General features: G+C 37.6%; 1 protein-coding gene across 8 annotated transcripts in view; it reads right to left on the reverse strand.

Moving 5' to 3' along the window:
* The window catches only part of GRM8 (glutamate metabotropic receptor 8), a 911,553-nt gene that overhangs the window by 353,683 nt on the left and 537,035 nt on the right, over positions 1–20,835 (reverse strand). For all 8 annotated transcript variants that reach the window (XM_008258244.5, XM_008258240.5, XM_051849757.3 and 5 more), the window contains one exon: positions 17,126–17,326. In XM_008258244.5, coding sequence (XP_008256466.1) covers positions 17,126–17,326 — 201 coding nt within the window. The remainder of the gene's footprint in view (positions 1–17,125; positions 17,327–20,835) is intronic.

Raw genomic sequence — 20,835 nt, forward strand, 5'->3', positions numbered from 1 at the left:
AGATAATGGTTATTTTGGTGCAAAACAATATTTAAATCCATGCCAATGAAGGAGGTCTTCAAAAAACTTATTAAAATGCATATGATGAAAACCCTGTCTTTAGAGTCCCAAATTATTTTGCACCAAAATAAACATCAGTTTATTAATTCCATTTTCCATGAACATTTGAAGTACCCTCATGCACACACATGCACTCACACAGAGAGAGAGGAAGCCACTCCAAATAGTTCCCAAAAATGGAATTAAAAGATAAGCTTATTTTGGTACAAAAAATTTGAAATCCACACATGCATGCAATATGTATTTGCTTTAAAATAGAAATCCTTGATATTCGGGGGTTATTATTGCTATATGATGAAACTTAAGGTAATCAGAAATAAAAAAAAAATAAGTCATATGGGCCAAATACAAAGACTAGGAACATTCTTTTAAGTGGATTATTTTACACATATGTTTGAATATAAATCCCAAGTGACAATATTATTTTTCATCTCAAATGCTAATAAAACATTTTTAATTCAAAGTCTAAAAAAATAATGGGGTCAGAAAAAAATATATATGATAGGTAGCTTACAGCAGTTTTTTCCCCTAACCACCATAGAGTTAATTTTATTTGACTCCTCCTAATCCACATTTCAAGTGATCTGAATCCATGCTGGAATTCATCAATTATATGAATTTGAGATATCATTATCTTTGCCAAGAAACTATGAAAAGTCTTTTCAATCACAGTGATTATGCAATCATATTGCCTTATCTACAAAGAGCAGTATTTAAAATCTCAGAGAACTAGCACTGGATAATGAGAAAGCACTTAGCAGTTTATACCTAATTCAGACCAAATGATAGAAATGGATAGGCCAATCAGGCATTATTATCTCAAGGAACTCTTGAAATACACAGGGTTAATGTTTTATGTTAAGTAGAATCCGTAAGTGTAGCCTTCTATGCCACTAAATGGGATAAGCTTGCATATATCAATTACACACATGCTTCCTGTGGGGCTATCCAGAATGAAGTATTTAAAACCTACAGTGGATTGCTAATATTTTGAATGATGCATTATATTAATAAGCACCCATGTGCTGCCTAAATTGTGATCCTCTGGAAATGTAGCAAAAAAGGTGGATATTTTCACAATACTCTGAATATGTTTCATTCTTGTTGTTCAATTGTTAACACTAAAATAACAACATAGGTAGTGAACTGTCCCTAGAACATTTTCTGAAAATGTCAGCCAAAAGTTAAGCTAAAACCAAATGTCAGTTTATCATTGCTCAAAGATATGAAGCAATTCAAAATTCTAGTTTTACCAGTGTCCATGAAGTTAGAAAAATTTATCTTGACATTGGTGAGAAAAATCCTCTTTTTTCCCCAAATCGTTTTATACTTTTCTATTAATTTTCTCTATTTCTATACTGTATTAGTGCATCTCCTGTTACCAATAACTTCCCACAGCTATAAAGTAAGCTATAAAGAAAAAAAAAAGCTTATTTCAGCTCACGGTTCTGGTCCCAGGTAGAGGATCCCCATGTGGCGGTGGCCTTCTTACTGGCAGTCTGGAGGTGGCACAGGGTATCACAGGGCAAGAGACAGAGCACACATGTGTGTTTATATTCTGGTCTTCCTCCTGCTCTCACAAAGCCAGCAGGATGCAGTCATGGCAGCTCCACCTGCATGATCCCATACAGTCTTTCCCATGGTCCCACTTCTGAACAACCATGGTAGGATTAAGTTTCCACTCTCTCAAGTTTTCAGAATGGTAATTAAATCTCCACAAGTGGTTTGGAATGGACACATGATTGAAACCATAGCAAACATACATAAGGTATTTCTGTGTGTAAGTATGCATGTGCATGTGCACATACTTCATTGTGAACTCAAAATCTTAGCATTAGAAATTTACTTTCTATTTATAAGTGTCGCAGGGCTTAAACTACTCAACTGAAACCAGCTCTGAGTTTGCTAAATGCGTTATTTCATTTTTATAAATGTTTCGTGTGTGGAGGCTGTGAGAAAAATTTATGGACTGGTTATTTTCTGCCTCAGTACCAATGAAGAACATTGCGATCATGCTTAAAAGCCAAAAGATGGTTTCAAGTAATGCTAAAATGAGAAAAAAATCCCAATGTGAAGTGCAATTTGTTTATTTACATATTTGCATACCATCATCCAAACTAGTATCATTTCCATTTTGCATCTGCAACCCACTTAAATGCTCAGACAGCACAAAGCTAATGAAGCATACAACCTGCAAAGGTATAAGAAGAAAGTATTATGCAAATATTGCAATAAAAATCTCATTATTTTTAACAATATCTGATAGCCCCTGCTGATACAGATAGACTATGTTTACAAAGAAAAGGAAAACAGTCTATCCAAATATGCTAGTTAATTATAGACTCTGAAAAGGAAAATAGCATTCCTTTCCCTCACCCTGGCTAGGTTCTGTGTGTAAGAAGTATCTCTTTACAGTTTTGATTTAAGATTATCTAGTAGGATCAGAAAAACAGATCCAACTAAGCCTTACTTTAATATTACCTGGAAAAAATGCTAAAATGTCAGCCTGCATCTTTTTGCAGTCAGTTGATGTCATTTCTGAAGACAAACATTGGAACAGAAAAATTGGACAGCACATCCTGACAACGTGTGGAAGAGGAGCATGGCACAGCCAAGCACACCGCAGTCTTCTCAGATGCCTGTTCAACCCTCTGGAAGCCACTGACTCTAGACTTTGTAACAACTCTGACATGTTGTTATTCACAGTTAAGCTGGGAAAAGCAAATGTGTTTTCCTCCCTGGTAAAATTAAAATATTATATGCTAAGAGACAAAAAACAATTGGCAAATCTTAACTGATGTATCAAACATTCTAGAAATAGCATAGACAACTAGCTGGATGTATAATTTTTGTCTCTTGAGGGCCTACAACAAAGACTGATGGAATTAGACAATCAAGGGGTATTTTCTTTATGATGATCATTCTCATGAGAATGCTGTTTCCTCAAAAATAAACTATACCTAAGGAGTTACACTTAATGTCTTTATTCATTAATCAACTGCTCAACACCTGGCCAACATATTAGTCCCATGCAGCAATATTTGCACTGGGTAGTTTGCCAATTCAACCTTGCTAGTTTTTATTTCTCTCATAATTGTTTGGATAGTATAGTATTAATCCTGCTTCAATCCAAACAATCACAGAAACAACCACCATAGTAAGACACACACATACACACAGCACCCACTTACAGTCTGAAAACATAGAATGTTGGACTTTATTTCCCATGACATTTGCACAATCGAATATGATCAAATTTTCTAGAGGAATTACCCGAAAGTCTTCTCTAGAATTATTTTTTTTATATTCATGAAAACAAAATCCTACAACTTTAATTTTAGCCTCTGTCAGTACCAAGATAAAACCTCTAACTTCAAAAAACAAATAAATAAAAGGTGAAACATATGGTGCTGGAGCAACTGAGCATCCCTATGCAAAATGAGTTTAGAACCTAACCTGACACCCTTCACAAAAAATAAATCAAAATGGGTCATGTACCTAAACATAGCAGCAAAGTTGTAAAATGCTTAGGTGATACCAGAACGAAAAATCTAGATAAACTTGGGTATGACAATGATGTTTTAGCTATAGCACCAAAGACATGATGGATGAAAGAAACAATTGATAAGCTGGGCTTTATTAAAATGAAAATTTCCTGCTCTAATAAAGACACTGTTAAGAGAATGAGAAGACAAGCTGAAGACTGGGAGAAAATATCTACAAAAGACACATCTGAAAACAGTTTTTCTAAACATACAGAGAATCCCTAAAGCTCAAAAATAGGAAAAAAGGCAAATTTTCAAGAGTCCCCAAAGATCTGAATAAACATTTCACAAGAAAACATACAGATGTCAAAATGGTCATAAAAAGATGTTCATCACAAGTCACTGGGAATTGAATTTAAAATGAGATATTAGAACAACCAGAATCCAAAGCATTAACAGCAACAACAAAACACTGACAACACCAAAGGCTGTCGAAGTTGAGAAGCAACAAGAATTCTCATTCTTTGTTTGTACGGCTGTAAAATGGTACAGCCACTTAGGAAAACAATTTGAATTCCATATAAAACACAACATACTCGTACTATCTGATTCAGCAATCAAGTCTGCTTCTGTTCTCTCAAGGCAGTTGAAAGCCTAAATCAATTCAAACACCTGCACATGGATTTTTATAGCAGCTTTATTCATAATTGCTAAAACTTGGAAACAACCAAAATGCCCTTCAGTCAGTGAAAAGATAAATAAATTGTGGCGCATCCATACAGTGGAATATTATTCTGTGTGAAAAAGAAATTACCTATCAAGGTATGAAAAGACAGAGGAAACCCAAATGCATGTTGGTAAGTAAAAGAAGTCAATCTGAAAAGTCTGCATGGTGTCTAATCCTGACCATGACGACATCCCAGGAAGGGCAAAGTAATGAAGATGGTACAAAGATCAGTGGCTGCCAGCAGCTGGTGGGGAGAGAGATGAATGGGTAGAAAACAGAGGATGTTTAGGGCAGTGCAACTGCTCTTTATGATGCTACATTGGTGGATGTATGTCACTATACACTTGTCAGAACTCCCAGAACACACATCGAGAATGAACTCAAGTAAATGGTAGATACCCCTGTACTTTTTCACTCACTTTGGCCATGAAACTAAAACTTTTTACCACAAAAAGATTATAGATATTGTACTAAAATTTTAACTTTTCACATATATAGCTCATTACTATTTATTAAATATTATTATTTAATAAAACAATGCAATGGGCTTTAAAAATTAAATATTGAATATTTAACAAAGTAAACTTAAAAACTTGAATTCGGCCAGCGCCGCAGCTCACTAGGCTAATCCTCCGCCTTGCGGCGCCGGCACACCGGGTTCTAGTCCCGGTCAGGGCGCCGGATTCTGTCCCGGTTGCCCCTCTTCCAGGCCAGCTCTCTGCTGTGGCCAGGGAGTGCAGTGGAGGATGGCCCAAGTCCTTGGGCCCTGCACCCCATGGGAGACCAGTACCTGGCTCCTGCCATTGGATCAGCCCGGTGCACCAGCCGCAGCGCACCGGCCGCGGCGGCCATTGGAGGGTGAACCAATGGCAAAGGAAGACCTTTCTCTCTGTCTCTCTCTCTCACTGTCCACTCTGCCTGACAAAAAAAAAAAAAAAATTAAAAATTAAAAAAAATAAAAATTTGAATTAAATGTTAAAGGAAAGAGAGAATGCTAAAAAATGTGCTTTACTTCCTCTTTATCAAAATTTGCCATGAAATGAAGCCAGACATAAAAGAGTACAGATTAGGCAACTTTGATTATGTGAAGAATAAAAGCAGGAAATCATAGTTTCTGGTGTTAAAAAGATAGGACAGTGATGTGCTGGAGAAGCGTGCTAAGGCCAGGAGGGAATTCAAGAGGCCTATGAGGTGTCCGCTGGGTATCTTGGGATTTGGGTTTAGTTTCTAGTTCAGGTGCTTTCAAGTTTTTACCAAGATGTATTGTTCTGTAGATTTACAGCACTTCTGTGTACTTATTTTAAACTCCTTTAACATGGGGCAGGGGGAGACAGTAGTATGGTTTCTCATTTTCTGAAGTTTTGATTGAAGCAGAGTGGAGCAATAGGGTACAAAAATTGCAACATAAGCTTGAAGTTTACAGAAGGATAGAGAAGAACAAAAAGGAAGTTAAGAATGCTTCAAGTAGCCAAAAGGAATGGCCTTTTGGAATTCCTGTTACACATGTCAGAATTTCCCAAGGTTACTAATCAGAAAAGCACTATATAACCTAAAAGACAGCAAAGAAAAACAGGATGTGAAGGAATTGAGAATTTTCATAAACAGGATTAAAAATAAATTAGGAATTATTGAATACTTTGAGAGAATTGTAGTACATTCCTTTTGCCCATCAATATGTGTATTTTCATTGCTAGTCAAATTATTTTTTTAAACGAAGATGGCTGGGACCATCATTGTGGCCTAGCATGTTAAGCCATTGCCTGCAACACCAGCATCCCAGGTAGGTGCAGGTTCGAGTCACAGTTGCTCAATTTCTGATTTAGCTCCCTGCTAATGTGCCTAGGAAAGCAGTAGAAGATGGCCCAAGTCCTAGGGCCCCTGCACCCATGGGGGAGACCCAGAAGAAGATCCTGGGTCCTGGCTTTAGTCTGGCCCTGCTCTGGCTGTTGAGGCCATTTGGAGAGTGAACCAGCAGATGGAATCTCTGTTTCTCTAACTTTCAAATGCAAAAAATAATAATAAGAAAATGGAGGAAGTGGAGGAGGAGAATAAAGAAGAAGGTGTATGAATAGGAACCCATTATATCCTGTGGAATTCCCTCTTCTTTGAACTCTGACCTTGAGCTGCACTGGCACAGAAAGGGTTCTCTGGTTGAGCTGGGTGTGACCAATGGCCTCCAGGTATATTCTCTGCACAGCTCATGTGTGTTTTCTTCACACTCTGATCGAGTCTCTCGGGAGAGTCCAAACATAGCAGGTGTTCTGTATTCTGATACACATCCCTGAGCACCACAGCATCTACCTCCTTATCAGTCTTGCCATTGTACCCTAGGCAAAATGGGTCAGTGTGAGTTTTGTGTGCTCTTATTCCCATATCGCACCTTAAGGTTCCAATAACAAATGAATGGTTCAGCAGGTGACTTCAAAAGAAAAGAGAAATAGGAAACTAAAAGGCACAAGAAATCTTGAGAGTAGATGGATAAAACCTTGAAGGAGTGAAAAATCAATTTCAGACAATATCATATTGCTGACTCTTAGAGATTTAAGAGATATTTTGCAACCCGAAGTATTATGGAGATTTTTTGCAGATAGGTGTGTATTTGGGGATAGTTTTTATGTGTGTATGTTTCAAATTCAGTATGTATATTCTTTTTGTCTGGGGACAAAAGACAATAACTACCATTTATTAATTATTCACAATGTACCAGGCATTGTACTAAACCTTTAAACATGAATTACCTTTTAAATGCTCCCAAAGCACCACAGGGTGGTGTGATATTTATGTCCATCCAAAAAATGAGAACATAGAGGTCATAAAATTTCAATGACTTATCCAAGGTCTCACAACCTAAATGGCAGACCTAAATCTGAGCTAAAGTATATCTTCAGAAAGCTCACACACTTGCCACTATCTCAGTTATTGAATGACCACAAGAGCAAGTAGAGAAATATTGGAAAGAAAAGGGATACAAGGAGTGGTAAAGAAAATTAGACATGAAGGGAGATGAAATGACAGAGAGAAGTGGGAAACAGGATGAGAGGACATTCAACAAATCTTTGCCTAATGACTGTGTGTGTCATATACACAGATACCCTAAATACACATGTATTAACTCTTAAATTTGGCAACTGTTCACTTAGTGTAGCTACAAAGGTGCAAGTATGGTTCAAATGAAAAGTTACATTATACTTGTGGTTTTCTAACACATCCAAAAGATGGAAGACTCCAAATCCCCAAAGTGTAACAATTAGGAAAGCAGAATTAAAAAGAATTTTCTCATTCAGAGCCTTCCCTTTCAAACTAATTTTGTGATTAAAACTTAATGTGATTATAAGAGTTAATAAGCTTAAAGGGAAAAATAATCAAGGCTCCATTATATTCTTAGAGTCTTTCTGAAGCAAAGTATCACAGGAAAATAATTACTCCTAATAACATAGAAGCCAGTCCTTTACATACTTTCCTTCATTTTAAAAAGAAAGGTATGCAATGTTGAAATAAACAGAAGAAATCATCAGAGAATGAGCCCCACTTGATCTATTCTAGATTCATTCGATGCCCATCTCAGAACACACAGTTCAATTTACTCTGAAAATGTTGAAAACATATTCACATTTCTGTTCCTATATCCAGAGGCTGACATGACAGGGAAAACTTTGCTGAATGGTGCTATAGCAGAGCATGCTAACCAACATCTGCCTGGTTTGCCTTTCCACCAGTAATCCTTTTATAATACTTAAGTCTGTATCTTTCCAATGATTTTACAGTCTTCAGTGCCAACTGACCCATCGAAGCATTTTTGTAAGATGACTTAAGCACTTACTCCATTATATTTCTACTGATCAAAATCCTCCATGGAGCAGAGTTTATATTTTTATTAAGCACCTCTATTCATTGCATTATCTTTAGACATCACAAGAACCCATGTAATGGATGAGGAAACAAAGATCAAGAGAAGGTTTTGTTCTTCCCCGAGATCACAAAGTAGTGAGTATTAAAACTGGAATCAGAGGATAAAGCTTGTATTTCTGATCACTATGAAAAATGCAGACTCCTGCAGAAACTCTCTCCACCACCCTCCATTCCTCCCAACTCCTTCCTCTGTTTGCTCATCCTCACTCAAGGCCCACTACTAGAGCTCTGTGAAGACCCAAAGACAGCCCTTATCCCGCAATTATTGAGCCTGGGACACTTAATCTCTCTGGAATTTGCTTCTCTCTCTTTTGAAAGCACATAATTAAGATCAGGAACCGTAAGAATAATGAATGAGTTTTTAAAAAGTCCAACATCATGGGTAAAGGTATATATAGGACTCTAGGAAGAAACAGAGCCACTTCACAGATTTACTCAAGCTTTTCTTTAATGCTGGCTTAATTTTGCCTCACATGTAAATCCTCCTATTTTAAGAGAGGAAATGAGAGATTAATAAACCTTGTCTTCTGTGGCTATAAAAGAGATGAACTCAAGAAAAAGTTTAGCACCTCACTCAGAAAACAGAGGCAAGGAAAACTACACTGCTGAATTCTGTGACTTATTTGTCAGATTCATATTTTATAATTAGCTTGGAGCTTAATCAGAAACTGAAAAATTACTTAATCTCAAATCGACTTATTTACTTCTCTCTATATATTCATTGTCACTACATATTCCATTTATTTTTAAAAGTTTATATATAGATTGGATATCCATAAACCAAAAATTGAAAACCTGCAATGCTTCAAAATGTGAAACTTTTGAGTTCTGACATAACATCACAAGTGGAAAATTCCACGCTTGACCTCATACGGTGGGTAACAGACAAAATGCAAGTGCATTACAAATACTGTAAAATTACTTTCAGGATATTTGTGGAAGGTGGTATGGAACATGAATGAATTTCATGTTTAGACTTAAGTCCCCAAGAGAGTTCATGTATAGGCAAATATTAAAAATTGAACAAAACCCAAAGCATTTCTGGTCCCCAACATTTTAGAAAAGAGATATTCAACCTGTTTTTTCCAAAAAATTTCTCTATAACATGCAAACCTTTAGCTTCAAGAATTACATAACATACATCTAAACTAATATTTCATTTTTTTTCAAATGAGGAAATTATCAAAAAGGATATTATGCTTAAGACTAACAAATACTTCATCACATTTGCCTTTGCTTTATTCTGTTTGCTATATAAGTAAAATTTAATCATAAGGAAAGTATGTATTGTAACTTTAAGTGATGATATTTTATAGCAAGTTTTCCATATCCTGGCCTTCCGTGTTTTTCATGTCTTCTACTCGCAGAGGGAGATGAAACAGAAAATGGTGTTAAGTCAACTTAATAGCATCTATGCTAGATTATTGAACTAACACCAGGAACAGGTTTGTCACAATCACAAAAAGAAAGAAAGAAATTCAGGCCAGTTAAGATGCTCCTCAAAACCTCTGAGCTTCCAGTCAAAGCATAGTAGCAGTGCAAAGGCAGCATTCAGATGATCCATAGTTCTTCCCTTTGTCTTCCACTTCTTTCCATTTCACATGTACTTTATTATTTCAGATATGATGCTATCAGGATTATTAAACCTATATTTTGATTTATCTTCCCTGCCTTAAATCTCACTCACTTCAGTCTTCAAATTACAGTCATAGCTATTTTTCTAAAACACTTATCCTCGCACTTCACTTTCCTGCTCAAAAGCTCCAGGTCCTGTTTGATGTGTCATATTCAAACATTAGAGCTTGGCAGGTTTTTCTAACCCAGCCCAAGCTCATCTCGGCGATATACTTTCCTAATGGCCTCCACACCTTTTTCTTGAATTCCTCCACTGATGATTCTCAGCTTTCACAGTATGTTCTTCCCAGTCTTCCAGCTACTAAACTGTCTCCTCTGCCATGAATACCTTTTCCAAATTTGTCCACCTTAGGAAATGTCACTTTCCTTTTGTAGCACAAATCAGGTGGCACTTGCGCTCCATGTATTGTTGTAGCCTCCTTATGTCATCTCAGCCTTATGCTGCTTTATATGCCCAGGCTGCTGCTATATCACCTAGCAAGTGGAATTATTGTTAGCACATATTTCTCTACCTCCCCTGCTAAGCTACAAATGACCACTCATAGATGCACATTTTATTAATCATTGTATTCCTGATGTCTAGGGCAGAGTCCTTTTATGAGGTACTTTATAAGATTTCCAGTAAAATGTATCTAGGAGAAATGAGTAATTTATAAAAGATAAAAATGAATATAAACTAAAGACAGACGACAATAAGAATGGTTATGGACATCTGTGTTTTAAAAGATACCTGTCTCTTTAAAAAATATATAGACACTTTAGAGCTGGGAGAAAACTTAGATTAGCTCATTTTTGTACAATGCTTCCATTTAGAAGATGAAGCTAAGAGGTTGGGATGGGTTAGTAACACAGGACAGTGGTGGTCAAGCTAGCATCAAAGTCTAGGACCCCATCCCCAGGGAAGCTGTTGTGCTGCCACAAATGTGGTACTGGAGGATTTTAATCAAACACAGAACAAAATTGCATTTTGCTTCCTTGTTTTTCAATAAATTCTATTCCAACCATTGATCCTGAGATCTATTGTTATTCAATAAATTACAATTATTTTGAACAATTGCCTTAGAAAATATCCCAAGAAGAAAATAAGACACTGATATGTACTGCACAAATGATCTTTTAAAAAAAATCACATCAATATCTACTTTCAACAAATATATCTGGAAGAGACTACACAATTGCCTTTTAATCATTACTATCATTACTTTAAGTCTATGTAAATTTTATGTATGGAAAAGAGACTAATTGTTAACTGTTCTTTCCTTGATTATTCAAACAGATTAACATTTTCAAATATTTATTAACATTTACACATTTTGCCATTTGATCTGAGATGTCAATGTATTTAAATTTGTGTCTTCTTTTATATTTGAGACATGAATCCTTTGACATAGCAAAACTGAACTATCCTCCGCTAATTTCTGCTTTAACATCTGTGTCTATTTTATATTTAGACGCTAAAAAAGTTGGCCTCATAGAAGTGGAGAGTAGAATAGCGGTTACCGGCCGGTGCTGCGGCTCAACAGGCTAATCCTCCACCTAGCGGCGCTGGCACACCAGGTTCTAGTCCTGGTTGGGGCGCCAGATTCTGTCCTGGTTGCCCCTCTTCCAGTCCGGCTCTCTGCTATGGCCCAGGAGTGCAATGGAGGATGGCCCAAGTCCTTGGGCCCTGCACCCCATGGGAGACCAGGAGAAGCACCTGGCGCCTGCCATCAGATCAGTGTGGTGCACTGGCCGCAGCGTGCCGGCCGTGGCGGCCATTGGAGAGTGAACCAATAGCAAAGGAAGACCTTTCTCTCTCTCTCTCACTGTCCACTCTGCCTATCAAAAAAATAAAAAAAAAAAAAAAATATTGGTTACCAGTGCTTGGGAAGAGGAGGATAAGGGTGGTGAGATTTTTAACAGGACAGCGGTATACTTGGAAAGGAGGAATAATTTCTAGTTTTCTATAGGACAGCAGGATAGCCATAGTTGACAATTAGTTGTTTCAAAATAACTAGTAGATGGGCCGGCACTGTGGCACAGTGGGTTAAGCCGTCATCTGAAGTGCCAGCATCTTATATGGGTGCCAGTTAGTGTACCGGCTGCTCCACTTTCAATCCAGCTCCCTGCTAATGGGAAAGCAGCAGAAGATACAAATACAAAGTAAGAAGTTTGGGTTTTTGACAAGTTACAATTTCTTAAAACCAGTTCTTTTCTTAGATGTATTCATTTTCTTCCATGTGTTTTATTGACATGCATTCATAAATTCTTCATTTCAGCTTAATTAAGCAAGCTTAAGTTGTTTCTATTACCTATGATCAAACAATCTTTAATGTGCCACTGTGCTTGGTCTACCCTTGGCATAAGCACATATCTTTCCCTATTATGGAAAGCCAGTAGGGCGAATGTCTCTGGAATCCCATCCAACACTTTTCTTTTAAGATGAAGAAGGTTCTCATAACAACAGAAAAAAAATCTTTGATTCTATACAGGATGTACAATATTAATATTTTATTGCCTTGCAGTAAGGAATTGACAAAGGAACTTAAGTTTCTAAAAAATCTGAACTCCTGTATTTTATGTTTTCTTTTGATAAATCTGAAGAGTTAAAAAATTTATAGAAATAGCATTTTGTTCAAGTAGTAGCAATAAAAATAATCCTAAAAGGAAAGTCTTTGCTTCCTCTGACTTCCCAAGTTGAGAGAAGAGGTTGAGAAAATTTGCAAAGAAAACCTGAGTAATTCTAGATGTGCCCTGATTTAATTACGCTCACAATACACATGCAGAAGATAGTTCAGGTAAATTTTTAATGATGGAAAAATCAGTTTAGGTAAAATCAGTCAAACCACCATTGTATCATATGCTTTGGACTATTTTACCTTTATCTAGTTATTTTGTTAATAATTCTGAGTTGAAACATTAATCATTCTGAATTCTAATATATTCTTTTTTTTTTTTTTTTGACAGGCAGAGTGGACAGTGAGAGAGACAGACAGACAGAGAAAGGTCTTCCTTTTGCCGTTGGTTCACCCTCCAATGGCCGCCGCTGCAGCCGGCGCACCGCACTGATCCGATGGCAGGAGCCAGGATCCAGGTGCTTTTTCTGGTCTCCCATGGGGTGCAGGGCCCAAGCACCTGGGCCATCCTCCACTGCACTCCCTGGCCATAGCAGAGAGCTGGCCTGGAAGAGGGGCAACGGGGACAGAATCCGGCGCCCCAACCGGGACTAGAACCCGGTGTGCCGGCGCCGCAAGGCAGAGGATTAGCCTATTGAGCCACGGCGCCGGCTCCTAATATATTCTTTATACTGTCAGTTAAACAATACACAGAAAGCAGCATGATCATTTAAACCAAGTATCTTTGCACTGCTACTTAAGTAGGATAACTCACTTCATTACAATCTAAGACGGAATTTTAAACATCATTTTCTTTAATTTTATGCCCATATCCTGTGCAGCATCCAGTTGCTTGGGCTTCTTCACTTCCTACCATCATGACTACTACAGTCTTCCTTCAAATTGAGGCACAGTTCAACACTTATAAAAGAGCAGGGACCACAAAAAGAAACATGTATAAAATAAACTCTGACAGGTTTATTTATTACATTTGGAGACAGCTTCCATCCAATATTTAAATAGGTATTACCAAGTGATTGATTCCGTCCAGTGGGCCAATGTTTTTAATCACTGGAGAATGAATTTTATAGCTCACTGATCCACACAGAAGATCCAGAGGCTACACTAAACAAAATTTGCAGGATGTCTTAAGAAGTTCATTATTTGATAACTGGTAATGACTTTGATAAAATGTATTTGGTTATCAAGCAGAGTCAGAAGTTCTGGATCAAACTGAACACACTTGGGCCCCTGAGGTGACTGAAATTGGTCCTTAGGAATGACTGGGTTGGCCAGGGGCCTGTGTGCCCTGGAACTGGGTTGCCTATACTACATGGTGAGGATATAAGAACACTGACTACCACCTATACCATCCACTCAATGGGTATCCAATTAACAAGATAAAAAAGCTGTTTGCTAGGTTGCCAACAGAGAACACAAACTCTAAATGTCTGCCTACCATCTCTCAAAGGCCCTGTGAGGAACAATGATGTGTAAGTCTGTGGGTTGGAAGTATGCACCACTCAGCCACCAGGACCCTGAAAGCTACCTCCAAGACCAGAACTGGAACAGCAAGTAGATTGGGCATGTTGGAGCCTTCATCTTAGCAGTTTTTACTTGAACTGGCTGAAATGTTAGATTTCTGGAAATGATGACAGAGTTTTAAAAACAAACTGTAGGGGTCAGTGCTGTGGTGTACTGGGTAAAAGCCTCCGCCAGCAGTACTGGCATCCCATATAGGTGCTGGTTTGAGTCCTGGCTGCTCCACTTCCAATCTCAGAGCTCCTGGCTCTTGACTTCAGATAGTCCCAGCTCCAGCCATTGCAGTCATTTGGGGAATGAACCAGCGGATGGAAGATCTCTCTATCTCTGCCTTTTTATCTCCCTCTATAACTCTTCCTTTCGAATAAAGAAATAAACCTTTTTTAAAAAGATCAGACTGTTAAGGGAGATGTTCACATATGCTTTAGAGAATGTGGTGCATCCCACATCATCAGAATTCTAAAGAACTATAAATCTAGATCAAGGAAGATTATCATCTTCCTCCTTGAACACACTTTCAGCAAATACCCTTCAATGTTACGAACAGTACATGCCTTAGCTTTGATTGCCAGTACAAAAGCAAAAATAGCCAGACAAGGCTTCTGCTTTTGCTGCAAAATTTTGTTAAATAACATTGTTTATTTGGCTGTCAAATCTCATATGATACCTTTCTTTTGGAAACAATTTCCAAGTAAATTCATTGTCTCCTGAAAAACAGATAGGCTTGCTTCTATCATGTAATGAAAATTATGTGTTCCATTGAATGCTCTTTTATGCTTTGACTGCTTAAATAGCTCAGATCTTAATGTAATCCTTGATTCTGGTAACCATAATTCTTTCTTGCTCCTTTAATAGTTTAGATAGTGTCCTTCAGAACAACCCAGTGTGTCTTTGTAACCACAAACAAGAAAGGTGTTAACAGGGAAAGAACATTACAGATAATAATGAAGTTTTTCTTTAAAAAAATAAGGAATATCCTGAAAAATATTAAAAATCAAGAGATTACATAATATGATAATTTGATTATATTCAAGTCTCTTACCCTGTATTGTCAGCTATCGGATCACAGCCAAATTTCAGATCTACTAAAATTATGCTCCAAGTAGCTCAAACACAGTGTTTAAAATTCTTGCACTAAAATCCACATGCTTTCCATCATCCTCACCTGGAGTACACTTACTCTTACACCAGATACAGCTCTATTATGCTCCAGTAGTCTCCTACTACTTTTGCACATGCAGAGCAAACCTTAAGAATGGGCTACAAGATCTCACTTGCTCCATATGTCCCTGCTTACTGCTCCACCCGTCCCTCAGACACCCCCACAGATTTCATTTGCCTTAACACTGTAGAACAGGGAAATTTTCCTTGTTATACACTCCAAGAGTCCAGCACACCTTGTTTTTTAGCACTCACTGCAGATTACACAGTTATATGTTTGTGTTTATTTAAGTTTCCAAAGAAACTACACCCCATGACTGTTTTGCCTATTTTTACGAATAGTGTATCTTTAGCACCAATCACAGTGCATAAGACAGTCTACATGCAAAATAGCTGCCTCTGGACTAAATTAGTGAAATTTCATTAAACCATTTCATGCTTCTCGTTCCACAGGGGATTTTAAACTGCAAATTATTCAAGGAGTCATCTCAAAAGATAAGCACAGCAACAGAAGTCTGATCAGGTACAGAGAGGATTTTGAAAACCATAAAAAGTGAAAAGAAGAACTCAGAGATCATTGGAGTCTAGAGGCAAATCATCTTAATAGTTGTTAGACATTAGGAAATTCCTTAATAGTTGTTAAAAGCATCATTATATTAGAGTATAGTATAATAACTGAAGTCATCAAGGAATGGCTGAGGTTTGATCTATGTTAAACTAAAAGAGAAATCTGTAATTCACCTTTAAAATGTTATAATCCACTGCTTCTTTAAGAGATCCCCGTCCCCTGGAGACAAGCTCTAGTTATTGAGAAAACTGACTTATCTGTGTTCTTCTTCTCACATACTAACTAACAATATCGTATGAGTGAAGTGTTTTTCAACCTCACATTATGGTAAATAACCCACATCAGAACATTCCTTTTTGGCCCAACTTGATCATTGCTTGAAAGTTCCCCTTAATACAAAAAAAGGAAGAAAAAAAAAGAGGATTAACGCTATGCAATGTTCCCCAAAAAAATCTGAAGAAAGGGATATCCAATGTTGAATGTAAACCAAATTCTGCCTCATGCTGCCTGAACAAAGAAAAAGAAGTTTCCACTTGAATTCTAAATTGAAGATGACCTTGTACTTCTTTGAGAAAGGCTGGCAGCTGAGGTCACTGGAGTGTATTGTGATGGACAGTGCAGTGCTGTGCGTGGCTCAGAGGCATGTCCATTGTGTGGATTACAGCCAAACCAAAAGAATTAGACTGCTCAGGGCATTCTATCATTTCATTTGGAAATAATGGTCAAAGTCATGGGCAGAAACCATTACAACATTCATGAAAGAACAGCAACAGCCAATAATTCCATCACTTCAGACAAGTTCAGCTATCCTCAAGCCAATACTATGAATCCAGTGTGTTCTGTATCAGTTTTTGTGGCAATCACTGAAGCAACATTTCTGCTTCTACAGTAGGAAAAATCCCATCCACACTGCACTGTATTCAGCACCTTACTTTCAACTGGCTAAATTATTGAGAAAAATACAAAGGAAGAAAAGACACAGAAACTTAACACTCTTGGAATATAAATATATAGCAACTCCACATCACCCACTTTTTCCAAGTCAGCCTTGTTTAAAAAGATTAAAATCAGTTTCAAAACATCTACAATTTCTAATCATGGCATGAACAAAACATTTTCAAAGAAATCTACTGTTTTTAATGGTTTCAAATGAGCCTTCCAAGTTATTTTTTAAATAGTGATATTTAAGTAGAATATTTTGATTGATAGAGGTTTATTTTTAACATTTGCATCTTTCAGGAGCAGATTAACGGTAGCACAAAAAATATGTTTGGGATTTAAAAGCAGGTGGAAAAACTCACACTTCTGATTAAAAAAGAGATCTTCTAATCCTGTGTTTTCTACTCTGCCTGGTGTCTTCTATAAATAGGGGGAAGAAACACACCCTGTCACTTCTAAAGTATTTAGAGACAAAAAAAAAAAAAAAAACATAGTTGTAACTTACCATTAAAATTTACAGCCCGAATATAACCAAGTAGCTCTTTCCCATCAATGGTACTCATTCGTGGGCAAAGGCCAATGTATCCCGGGCAGAGATCTTTGTGCATATTGTGCAGGGCATATGCCATAGAATACACAGCATCAATTACAAATTGGACCTTTCCTTCCTGCTCATAAGACGAATCCCGAGCAATTCGCTCCAGGCCTGCAAAACAAAAAGGAAACCATCAGTTGGCACCATTAGATTTTAATAAAACAAAGATTTAGGTTAAAATTTCCATCAGTTGAAGCATACTGAGTGTGACACAACTAGCTGGTTTTACCTCTGACTTCTTTAGTCCTAGACCTACTGAGTCACACTTTTAAACTGAGGATTGAATTTTTTGTTTGGAAAGAGCACACATCATATTTCATTAGCAACAAAAAGATACAAAGTAAGTATGAGAAGCAACAAAAAGATACAAAGTAACAGAGAAACACACTTCATTATCTTTATTTCCATCTTATTGAGTCCTGTTACATTGTCTTTGTAGTAATTACATAACATTTTGGTAGTAACTTCATCTTGGAAGTAAAAGGTGCAAAATGCCATTCTTTTCCACTACCTCAGCTGCAGAAGCATCATTTAATTCATGGTTCAAAATAAAGTCTCCCCTGCCCCCAGATCTGTTCTTGTTTTGAATGTGCTCTATTTGAAAGTCTTTTTTGTAGCTATTATATGACAATATTTCCTTAAGTGGCTCTAGTTATCTTTGAAAGATGCATTCAGTTAATTTCCTTTTTTAAACTCTATTTTCTATTTTACTTTTCTATTAGAAATAAGTAGATTGCTCAAAATGAATGCCATTCAAAATAATTGTACCTGCGCTTTGGCATATTTCAGATTGAGAACTGGCATTGGAGATTACCTTTAAGCCATTGCTTCTCATTTATAGAAGCATGCAATGTTTTAAAGGGAAGATTAGCTATGATCCAACAGTCTCATTTTTAAAGGAGGAAACTGTGACTCGTGGAGATCATCACGGCAGCCACGTAGAGAGCAGAGAGAAAATCTAGAAAGAATCCCAGCCTCAGACTGTAAACCCAATATTTTCTCAGTGCCAAGAAAATTTGGTGGGTGGCAAGAAAAAAAACTGTAGAAATAGCATCAAGTGCTTATTACAGAATGCAAACAAATCTATCATGTCCACATCGCTCCCAAACCTTACACAGCTGCTAACACTTGAAGAGACCAAAAGCAAGTGCTTCAAATTTCTCATGGAAGATTTAACAAATATTTATTTATTTATTTATGAATTTATTTTTATTTATTTCAAAGGCAGAGTGACAAATAAAAGGAGAAGGAGAGAGGAGGGGGAGAGTGAGTGATAGAGGGAGGAGCAAAATGAGAGAAGCAGGAAGAGCAGTGGAAAAGGTAGAAGAGGGGGGACAGGGATCTTCCATTTGCTTGTTCACTCCCCAAATGACCATAAGCAGCCAGGGCTAGGCAAGGCTGAAGCCAGGAGCCGAGAGCTCCACCTGGGTCTCCCATGGGCCCAAGTGCTCAGGCCACCATCATCTGGTTTCCCAGGGGCATTAGCAAAGAGCTGGTTTGGAAGTGGGGCTGCTGAGACTAGAACTGGTACTGTGATATGGGATGCCGGCATCACAGGTATCACAGTACCAGTTATTTTCTTAACACCAATGCATATGTTCTCTAAATTTAAACACTTGAATTAAAATAGTTGTTTTGTATTTGGGTATTTTTAAAACCAGTGACTTTCTTCTAGACAAAGGTAGTAACCAATGTTACATTGGACATTTTTCCTGGTCTCAATCACTTGGGACACTGTTTCTTTACATGCTGTTCCAGCTTCTGCATTCGGCTATTATGTTGAACTCCCCTCCTTTTTTCAACATGCTTTTCTGATATCCCTCATGACTCCAAGCTGTAGTCTCCAAGATTGAGTCTCTTTCCTCCTCAATCTTAGAATCTATTCATTCTCAATACAGTCAGCTGTTACCATTTCTAAGACCTAGATAAATAACTTGGAATCTGAAATCCAGGCTTTGGGGTCTAAACAGTAGGTCAATTTCTAGTACTCTATTAAACTTGTTTTAGAAACTATCATTTTGGAAACTTGGCTTTCCACGTCTTTCTTGTCATTTAATCACGACACCCGCATTTCCAACAGCCTATTATTTCCTTAAGTAGTTTGCTTTCAAATTAAAATTGATATATCTAAAACAAGGCTAGTCTAGTAGATAATTATATCATTGCCCTGAAATGTCCTATTGAGGGCTTTGTAGAATTGAGAGCATGGAAAGACAAAGATCAGTTCTTAAAAATGTGTCAAAAGGTATATCTACTCCTTCAATCTGCCTTAACTGCCTGCCCTAAGGTAAGGTTCATGGGGACAATGCCCCCTTCATTTCTGTAGGTAGCACCTTTGTCTCCTGAGTCCTAGGACAGCACTGCTTATCTTCAGAATTGCACAATTTTAATCACACAGTATACAATTCAAAAATACGTATCTATCAAATAATGGCTGCAGGAACTAAAAGACTCAGTTTTAGTTTTTCATTTATTTGAAAGCCAGTACAACAGAGTTCTTACCCACTGGCTCACCTGCAGAATGTTTGCCAGGGCTGGAGGAGGCCAGGCTGATTCTAGGAATTCAACCCAGTTGTCCTACAGGACTGGCAGGGACTCAACTATTGAAGCCATCACCTGCTGTTTCCCAGTGTTCCATTATCAGGAGGCTGGAATTGGGAGCGGAGCTGGGCATTGAACCCAGGTACTCCAGTATGGAACATGGACATCTCAACCAGTGTCTTAACACCAAGCAAGACACCAGCTCCCTGTTTCTTTACAGACTCTTATCTGATGACCAACTACTCTGGTTAGTCCAAGACCTGAGTGGAAAAATATAGACAGCCCTGGGAAAACTGTTTATGGAAAAAGAAACAAGTGAAAAGGAAACTTAGTGATAAGATTGAAGTAACTGCTTTTAAGATCAATGCCCAAGCCTAGATAGATATATCGATGTTTCATTTATTTTGCATCACTGCACTTGGTAAGTGAAAATGAAGATTATGGCACTCAGAAAAGCTGCTTCCATGCTTGGTTGTCTAATCAGATACAGATTTCTCAGTGTCACCAGCACTGCTGTATCAGTGTCTTCCCAACTAAAGGACATGAAGAATCTAACATTTAAAAGGCTGCTCTAGAGATTCTGATACAAGCAGCCAGAGCTGTGCACCAGCTTTTGGAAACCACTTCTCTTCAACATCCTAATCTTCAAAAATGTCGGTACAGATTTACTGCTTAGAGATTTTTATGGAATTGTATCAAAATCAAAATACAGTCAGACAGCCAAACCCATGGGTTCTCCTCAGTGGATTCAAACAAATATATAAGTGGAAAATATTCAGAAAAAAATGCTTCCATCCTGAACATATACAGACTATTTTGTCTACATTATCCCCTACATACAGTAAAACAATTTGTATTGCTTTTATATAATGTGAGGTGTTATACAGAATCTAGAGAAGGAGGTACTTAGCATGGTTTCTTGTTTGCATCTATCCTATCTAAGAGACTTGGTCATCTGTGGGGCTCCAGGAACCAATTCCCATGGACAGAGAGGGATAACAGTAACTCTTCCATGGTTTGTGTATCTAGAAGGAAACCTACTCAAATACTTGCCCTTTTCCCACCAGAAGAAGAGTTTA

Source organism: Oryctolagus cuniculus, chromosome 3 (genome assembly GCF_051225735.1).
Source record: "Oryctolagus cuniculus isolate XC-2025 breed Fujian yellow rabbit chromosome 3, ASM5122573v1, whole genome shotgun sequence".
NCBI classification, from domain to species: domain Eukaryota; kingdom Metazoa; phylum Chordata; class Mammalia; order Lagomorpha; family Leporidae; genus Oryctolagus; species Oryctolagus cuniculus.